The sequence below is a fragment of the Merops nubicus genome, unplaced genomic scaffold, assembly GCF_000691845.1.
Source record: "Merops nubicus isolate BGI_N331 unplaced genomic scaffold, ASM69184v1 scaffold12270, whole genome shotgun sequence".
Taxonomy (NCBI): Eukaryota; Metazoa; Chordata; class Aves; order Coraciiformes; family Meropidae; genus Merops; species Merops nubicus.
The window spans coordinates 1-9,516 of record NW_008583625.1 but is presented as its reverse complement, the minus strand read 5'-3'; the positions used below and the strand labels follow the sequence as shown (position 1 = coordinate 9,516).

Below are 9,516 nucleotides of genomic sequence, written 5' to 3'. Positions count from 1 at the left end.
CAGGAATGCCTCTGTCCTGACTGGGCTGTGAGCTGCCTTGGACCTGCCCTCTGGACGTCACAGATTTTTCATGCCTACCTTTCAAAGGCACACAAGCTTTCACAGAAAAAAAGCTGCTTGTGACACCCCAGTGTTCACTTCTTCCTTCCCTGCAGCCTGCTCTAAGCAGTGATATGGCTGTGCTGGGAGGTACTGTTGCAACATCTGTGTTTTAGACAGACAACCATAATTGCTCCTTAGGACTGTGCTAGATGGAAGGGCACTGGTTATACTCGGCCTACAAGAGGATTTTCTGAACAGAATATGAGGAGGGTTTTTTCATTCCCTGGCCCACGTACAGCTTTTAATAGCAGTGTTAAGTGTTTTGTGCCTTAGAATTAAATTAAAAGCCACTTAAGGTGTAGTTTTACATACTAGGATTTTAAACAGATGGTATTGCTGAGTGATAGGGTCACATTTAACTATAAAATTCTAATCTGTGTGTTCTAGTTTACCTTGCAATTAATCAGTTACATTAGAGAATAAAGATTCTGTCCAACCAGGTACAAGGACTACATCTCTATCCATTTGCTAATTTTTTGACCATCAGCCTTTCTGAACGTTTGCAACAATGTTCAGAGTAGTTGAAAGCAGCTATTAGATTGGGGTAAAAAACACACTGCCGTTTGCATAGACTTTGTATGGCATGGTCTCTCCTGGAAGGAGGAGAACTAGGTTGATCTCCCACACAGGCCTGTTCCCTCTGTGCTGTAATTCTGCTGCCAGTAGGTTCATGACAAAGGATGACCAACAAATATGTGGAACTATCGTGCACGTCATCTACATCCCCTCCTTTTTATGCAGCTGGGTGATAGCTTTGCATTGGACATCCCTTTTATATTGTGTCTTCTCTTCCATGTCTACTGGTAATGTAGTCTACTCTGAATGTCTGAGTCCTTACAGACAAACTTGAATTATTCACACACAGAAAAAACTTGCCACCAACATATTTTTCTTTGTTCCTTTATGTGGCAGAAAGCTTCCTCGATAAGGGCAGGTCTAGAAAATGTTCCAAGTATTCCATTTTGGCTAAGTGTCATTTTTGAAGTCTGATACTTCATGAGCTATTTGCATGAAAAACACAGCTGGGAATTCCAGAGGACAAGAAATTTTGTACATCTGGCCTTGGCTTCTGCTTTTTGTGCTGGGGTGTAAATTCACTGTGGAACTAATTCTCAATTATGTCCATGAACAAGAGAAGAGAATCAGGTTTTTAAGATTTTAGTGTTGGTAGATACTGAAATATCAAGTGTTAAAAATCCCATTTCTGTGTTTCTAGTGAATCTACGTTTTGTACTTCTGAAGGCATTTCTTAAAAATCACTAGGCTGTTTCTTTTCTACCTTTCCATCTAGACTCAGAGGACTGGAGAAAAACAGATTTCCAAACAGAGCACTGCAAAAACGTACCAATGCTAAATTTAAAAAATACTTCTACCACTGTTTTTCCATTACATACAATATAATCCAAAGAGTAGAGGGTCTAATGTAATATAAGTTTCTGCTGACACTTGTTCAGGGGGAGAGTAACTGTCTTGTGGCATTGACACTCACAGGGAGTATGTTCATCCCCAAAGAATTTCAGTAAATCTTTCCAATCATCCTGTACTCTCTGATGCAGTTAGAGTATCTATTGTAGACATTTGTTTCTGGCAATTTGCAGCCAAGACTGACTGTGAATCCCTGCTGTTGTTCACATGGGTCCGTGTTTGCACTCTCTATCTGCTGCAGTATAGTTTCAACTTATTTTTCCCATGCTGGGTTTTTTTCCTAGGGTTTTGTCAGGAGAAGTATATAAGTGACATCGTCATGACTGTGCCTTGGTGGGTGCTCAATCCACAGCATCAAGCTTTCCAGTGGCTGATTAGAAAATCTGGGGTAATTCCAGCCAAGTTTGGTGTGTTTTCCTGGTGATTAATGTTATTGTGCAGACAGCAGAAGACCTGTGGAATGATTGAAGGCCACTTAGGAAGAGATATTACAGGTCACGGAGCAATGAGTCTATGGGCTAATGTAGAGAGTTTTTGCTTAAAGCCCTTCTGCCTTTTTTAGAGAGATTTTGTATTAATATCATGGTGAGTTTCAAAGTAGTAAAACCCTAAAAGTATTATTGCCATACTCGCTTGTAAAGCTGAGAGCTGGGAAAGATGTTGTAACCTTAACCATGAATTTATCTGATTTTGTGGGTGAAAGCAGTGACCCAGGTAGGATTCATCCATTGTATGAGGTGATTCTCTTGATGTCGTTTTTACCTCAGAGCTGGTAAATAGTTTCTGAAACTCTGACAATTTTATGCTTTTGCCAATCTTTAAATCAAAAATGGCTGAATCGATTTCAGGATTTTGTAAGAAAAAAAATTGCACCCAGGCTGACATCGTGTGGACTGAATTTCTCCCAAAGCATTTTCAAACCTGTGAGTTATGGACCTCTATAATGAAAACTCTGACATATCTTGAACTATAGTAGAACACAGGGTACCTCTACAATGTACAGAAACATTCCTTCCGTTAGTGCTTCATTACTCTTTTATACAAAATATCACAGCAAATGATTTTTTCATTCAAAATTTTAATTCTTTTTGGTTCCTTTTAAGTCCATATTCTACAACTTTGCTCAGATAATACGTTCCAGGAGAAAATGTTAAGTCACTTTATAAGATGTGTAACATTTTCCTATTTAGAAGTGGAGAAACTGCTTCACAGAGAAGTGAAGGGTTCTGACATCACTGCCAATATTGTTTTACACTGTCTCATTTCTATAATAATAAATGAATATGCCCTTTTATTGAACGTAGTGCCTTGGGAACAACTGAGAGATGAGAGTGAATCTGTGCTAACTTGTGGTGGCTGATCATTATTGAGAATTATAAGACACGTCTCAGTGGACGCAGGTGTTTTTATTGTGGCAGTCCTGGGGTCTCCTGGGGATTGTGGCCCTATCAGATGGAGAACTGTTAAGATGCAGACTGCGTTTCTTAAGGAGTTTTTATACTGATGGTAACAGAAAAGTAGTTGGTGTTCTCATCTGCCTCCTTGTCCTGGTTTAAGCTTCAGATAGTTAATTTTCTTCCTAGCAGCTGGTGTGGTGCTGTGGTTCGGATTTAGCGTGAAAATAATGTTGATAACACATGGATGTTGTAGTTGTTGCTAAGTAGTGATTATCCTAAGTCAAGGATTTCTCAGTTTCCCATGCTCTGCCAGTAAGCTGGAGCACAAGAAACTGGGAGGGAGCATGGCCAGGACAGCTGACCTGGACTAGCCAGAGGGATATTCCATACCACGGAACATCATGCTGGGTATCTAAACTGGGGAGAGTTGGCTGGGAGGGGCTGAGTGCTGCTCAGAGCATCACTTTTCTTTTCTTGGGTTTTATTTCTCCTTTTTTTGTTGTTATATTCCTTTTCATTACTATTATTTTTACTGTTGCTACTCTTATGATTATATTTTATTCCATTTTAGTTATTAAACTGTTCTTATCTCAACCTATGGGTTTTACATTTTTTTCCCAAGTCTCCTCCCCATCCCACTGGGAGGGAGGAGTTGTGAGTGAGTGGCTGTGTGGTGCTTAGTTGCTGGCTGGGGTTAAACCATGACTCTCCTGAAACACACATATTCATGTGTGAGTCTGTCAACAAACATAATCCTTCTCTGAAGTCTGCCTACACTGTTAACCAAAAAACAGCTACAAGAAAGAAGCCTCTGAATGAACTTGATTTTATGCAGAGCAGCTCATAGTGGACTCTCTTGCCCCTCAAAGGATTCTTTTATCCTTACTACTGCCCGTAGTTCTTTCTGCCCCATGGGAATCCTTTTGTACTCTGATTCTTGAGACTGATATGTTTCCTCTGATCTGACATCAGAGTGTTTCAGAAAAAATAATTTCCTTTTCCTTCAAGAGCCTGAAACTTGGAATCTACTACAGATCTTGCAGAAGCTAAAAATATTGAAGTCTATCACTGAGTGTTCTCTTCTGAGACTCATTTCCAAGATTATAGCTAAATAAATGAAATTTGTTTTGAGTAACATTGACCTAGAATTGCTTGGCAGCACACGTTAGAAGTCATGCAGAAGTCCCCAGGCTGTTCACCATGATACCCTACAGCCGTTCACCCTTCAATCCTCTTCCTTTGGAAAAAACTCCCCACATGAGCAGCACTCTCTTAAAATATACTCCTGATTTCAGTAGATCTAGCCCTTTGAGCTGGTTTCCTAAATGCTGGCAGCAGATCCTAGGAACATTGCAAGGTATTATTCTAAGTAAATCAAGGTCCCAATCTACTTCTCTTAATATCTTTTGCTGAATCACAGAACTATGCTTGTGGTTGATTTTCTTGCTGCCTCTCTGTCACTACCTCTCCACAGAAAATTGGTCTAAAAGCAGTTAATTTGGGCTCTCAATGCTACCACTCTGCCCAGGGTTCCCCCCATCTCCCAATACAAGTAGTGACCACCTGCTTTCTGGATGGCCTCTGAGCTTGAGAACAACCAAGATGCCAGGTTGGCATCTGCCATTTACTCATAGGCTGCACCCATCATTCCTACCAAGGAGAGCATTCACTGCCAGAAAGGTGTCTCCTTAGATAGCTTTCCAGGGGCTTTGCTGCAGTCCTGGGCATGTACAAGCTTTTGCTGTTTCTCAGTCAGTAAAAGATCCTTTATATTTCCACCTTTGCAGCCAGCTGGTAAATGTGGAGCTATAAAACATGGGGGGTTTTGGACACCAGTCAAGCTTGAGTCAATGTCAATTGTTCACAGCCCTGTGGGCCTCTGGGTCTAAACCATGTGGTCCTTAATGTGTATTAATGACCTGCCTGCTGCTGCATAACAATTGAAACCTGTGGTCTTTTAATTTTTTTTTTTAATATGCAAGAACTATTTTTAAAAGCTCTTATTGTTCCTAGAATACAAAAAAAAATGACTAAGTCACTACTGGAGATTGTTTGCAGCTTCCAAAGTGCTGTGGATTGTTGCTACACAATTACTGCAGCAGTTTCAGGTGATGCTGTTAAGACGAAGGAGTCTTGGGAAAATAAGCATTATAAGTATTTATTGTAGACTTTCTACAGTATTAATGAAAAAACTCTTTTAATAAAAAGTGTTCTCTGTTTCTTTGATTCAAATCAGCTCTATCTTCCTTTCTTTGTTCATGTAAGGTGTTTTATAAAATGCTTTTTATTGTGTCTTTTGTTCTCTGCATCCAGTATAGGGCTGTTCTATTTTACAATGCAGACCTGACTCAACTTGCTTAAGTGTCTGCAGCCATGGACTTTGCTAAAATTTATGGAGTTCACTTGGGACTGAGAATTTTCAAAGGCCCATAATCTTCACTGACAGCTATTTTATGTGTTGTTTGCTATGTAGCAGTGTCCCTGATAGCCAACAAGACTGAAAGGCCCCATCAAGACCTGTGCAACCACATCCCTCCATGAAAGAGACTTCTTTTCTCAGTGCAATGCAGAACTTATTTCTTTGGCCTAATTTTCCTTGTGTCATTTCTTCACCAACAAACATAAATATGCAGCACATCAAGTCCTGGGTGAGCGAAGAACTAAAACATCTATAAATAAATCAGGCTGGCTTCTCCTGAAGGGGAAAAAAAAAAAAAAATAACCAAGAGTGAATGAAACTTAATTTTCTATTTGAAGTACTTGGGGTGTGCTAGATTCTTTGGGCTACGTTGTCTATGGAGTGCTTTGACAGTGTCTGTGGCTGCAACTAGTATACAGAACTCGTAAGGGATCTGTTTAAAAAAGATTAAAGGAAATAGCTCTTTACACAGTGGGTTGTGAGCTTCTGGAATTTGTTGCCACAGCAGTCTGCAGGAGCAGATAGTGTCAGTAGGTTAAAAAAGGCTTAGGCATCTTCATGGATATTAAGTCTGTAAATAGACACTGAAGGAAATAGCTGCCTGTGTACCCTCTAGTATCCTTCAGCCTGTGGTTGTGGATGCCAGGGTAGGGTGGGGGAATTGGACTACAGGTACTGCCCTTTGTGATAACATCAGAGTAAATGTGCACAGTGCTAGGGAGTTATATCAGGGGGTCTTGCCTAAGATCCTCTGTGTTTCAGCACTTGTGAATCTCCAAAGTGAAACCCAGCCACCTCCTACCTTTCTTCTGCCTCCTTCCTCCTTCTCCACACTCCTACTGTGGCTCCTAGGCACACAACCCTCCCTCCAGCTACCATCTTCCAGGGTCCCAGGTCAGCCTCTGGCCTTTCTCTCATCCCTTGTTGACTTCCTTTTAAGTCTTTCTTTATCTTCATTTTCTCTCCAGAAAGCTATATGGGAAGTGATGCTCTCAATTCTCATCACCTTTTTGTCCCTTCTAACACTGCTGTGGTTGAGGGACTGTGTTGGGCAACGCGTTGTGATTAGTTAATACAAAGGATTGCACATGGCAAAGTCTGGTCTAAGTGCAGAGCTGCAGATGAGGTTAAACCACTTTTTTTCTTTGACTTTGTTCTTGTTTCTCTGTCTTCATTTCTGTGGCATTTTGCCTCCATTGAGACTTACTTAGTATGCATCTGTTCCTGCGAGTTATTATCAAGGCTATTTTTCATTTTGTTATATTACTACTTGATACTTTTGTATTGTGGCAGGGAGATTGAACAGGGTTTTAGTGCTCTCATGGTGTTTTTCTGGAATAGATCTTATTAGAGGATCCCAGTGAAGTCCCAACAGGTACAAAGAAACTCGTCTAACTTGGCTGTGTTTTTGCTTTACAAATAGCTAAAAATTAATAACAACTGGGCAATATGTATTTAAAAACATCGATCCTTCCACTGTTGTGATGGCAAACATTGAAAAAGAGGTTATATATATATATATATATAATTCTTCATATATATATATATAAAAACATTTATTCTGCTTTGTATTCCCTCTTACCTTTCCCATGTACAGGTTGGTGTACTGGGTGATGAAGAAGAGTGGGTGAGACTTTGTGAGGTGGAGAATGAACCTGATGCTCAGATGCTGGAGGTACCAAACCTTACTCCATACACTCATTACAGGTAAGAACAGCAGGTAATTAGCTGCAGCATGAAAAAAAAAATAGTAAGTAGCAATGTGGAACAGCTTTCCTAATGGGAAACATCTGGCTGTGTTTTATAATCTGATCAAAAGGGAAAATGTTTGCTCTTTTCATAGTTTGTGCTTAAAATTACTCGCTTGATATTGTTAAATGTAATTTACATACAGTGCAGTTCATAACATTAAAAAGGAAATCCAAGTGCACAGTGAAAGGCTTTTAAGAGTAACTAATACCTTGTGACTTCCCTCATCTAAAGGGTGCACCAGTGTAACATCAGTCAGTGACAAATCAATTGTAGTTAAACTGATGCAAACTTGTAATTACATATTTACATCAGTTTAAACATTGTTTCATCGATTTAGCTTAATTTGCTTACATCAGTTAGATGAAACCTTTGTTTATAAGAATTTACCAAGTTAAACTTAATAGACATATGCAATGCTTAAACTGATTGAAGTGAATCTACATTATGGGTACACCCCAGTTAAACGAGATTGATTTTTAAATCAATTTAATTGAAATGATGCGTTGCTTCAATATAGACAAGATTTGAGAATTTGAGGTACTCAATCCTAATGAAAAATACTTCCATGAAGTAGCTTGCTAATGTAAAGGCTGGTTCCAAGGACATATAGTGGCAAGTGGTAAATCAGCTTACTAGAAGCTTGTCCATTTTGTGCTGGCTGAAGGGGCTGTTAGGTAGCCCATGTGCTGTTGTGAGCTAGTAGTAGATGCAACCAAGTAAAGCTCATAGAATTTACAACTAATTCAGTGCTAGTGCATTAATTTTCTTCTCCTTAGTCAGAAGCCTAGGAATATATTGAATTTCTCACAAACTCTCCAGTGAAGAGTTTTACTTCATCCTCAAGAGCTAAACATTTGCTGAAAGCTTTTTGAAAGTTTTTGAACTTGAGCAGAGATTGCTAGTGCAGAAGTTTAGGAAAATTACCTTCAGGTTGAGATTTTCCTCTCCTCATAAAGGTGGATCCTAAAAGCTGAAAAGGCATAGGTGAGGAGTGAAGTGCAGGTTGTACCAGAGTTCAGCATTCACTGTCCACAAGAAAGACTTGCACATCTAGCAGGTGTATGGAGAAATGACTTTGGGATAAAAAAATAATGAAGTATATGAGGAATTTGGGATGGTTGGATTTTTTTCTACTGTGAAATGTTTTCATTTATTTTACTGCTACATCTCATTTCTCTTTAGTATCCATTGAATTCTGGAGTGATCCCAGTTATGCTGGGGTCTTACTTCTAGTTCTCCTCTATTTTTTTTTTTCCTTGTAAAGCAGCTAATTGAATTTTGCCTAGTTTTTTTTCCCCTTCTGTTATGTGTGCACAAAGATGAGCTTTTTTTAGCTCTGTTTCAGCGTAGAGCAATTTTATATAATTTTTTTTAAACCTAGAAAGTTGTTGCCAAATGGACTTGTTGTCCTCTGGTCAGCTTTAGTCATTGCTTACTGAGGAAATTCATCATGAGAGCTAATTATCAGGCCACATCTTTATCAGCCAGCTTCTTTTCTGTGTTTTATGCCAATGTTTGAGAGTAGAATCAAGGACAGTATTTATTTAAAGTGTTTCCTTTAATGCATTTTCAAGGAAGATCAGAGCAGATAAAGAAACACTGCTGTGTTGACTAGCTCACCTTTCTCCCAAGCTCAGTCATTAGGTCCAAAAATTGTTTAGCATGAACAGGTCATATATTTATGTGCAAGTGCTGGATGCCTCTAATTGCTTGTGAGGGATGAGAGTATCTGAAATGTACAGCACGTCTTAATTATTTTGTGCTTCCTGAAAAAAAAAGATTTCTCTAAATCTTCTGTGACCCAATAGGGATTTCTATTGTAGGAGAGATGGTTTCAAGCAGACAGGGTATTTTTTAAAGACGCATATCCATATTAAATAACTTAATCTTTCCTGTGCAGGAAGGCTGAAAATGCAGCACAAGGATAAATCAGCTTCTTTCATCCAGTAATTGAGGGGAAATGTTATCACTAGTATATTTTTTATATTGACGGGGAATGAGTATATCTGAAGTTTGATATTTTAATACCTTTCTGAATGTATTGTACAAGCGTTGCAAGAGAAAATCACTTACTGCTCGCATAAGCTCATCAGGCTCGGTATAATTAACATAATTTTCTCCACACAAATACCTAAGTTTCAAATAGACCCTAAGCTAATCTCATTTTCATTTTTTTAATACCTGAGAGCATCGGAAAGCAGTTCCCATAAAGCATTCAGCAGCCAATCCAAAGGGGACCCGCGCGCAGCGACCTTGTGCAGCGCTTAGAGAGACCCGATTTGTGTTCTTGCCTCTCTTCCCCCTGGGGAGGGAGGGGTAGCGCCGGCCGGGCTGTCCCAGCAGGCCCTGCGTGCTGTCCCCCCGCAGGTTCCGCATGCGGCAGGTGAACGTGGTGGGGCCCAGCCCGCTGAGCCAGCCCTC

At 39.7% G+C, this 9,516-nt stretch overlaps 1 protein-coding gene across 1 annotated transcript in view; it reads left to right on the top strand.

The window, feature by feature from the left end:
• LOC103774139 (protein sidekick-1-like) overlaps positions 1-9,510 on the top strand; it is a gene marked incomplete at both ends in the record, with an annotated part of 264,514 nt that extends 255,004 nt beyond the window's left edge. The window contains 2 exons of the mRNA XM_008941529.1: positions 6,941-7,050; positions 9,463-9,510. Of these exons, the coding sequence (XP_008939777.1) occupies positions 6,941-7,050; positions 9,463-9,510 (158 nt within the window). The remainder of the gene's footprint in view (positions 1-6,940; positions 7,051-9,462) is intronic.
• Positions 9,511-9,516: the final 6 nt, after the last annotated feature.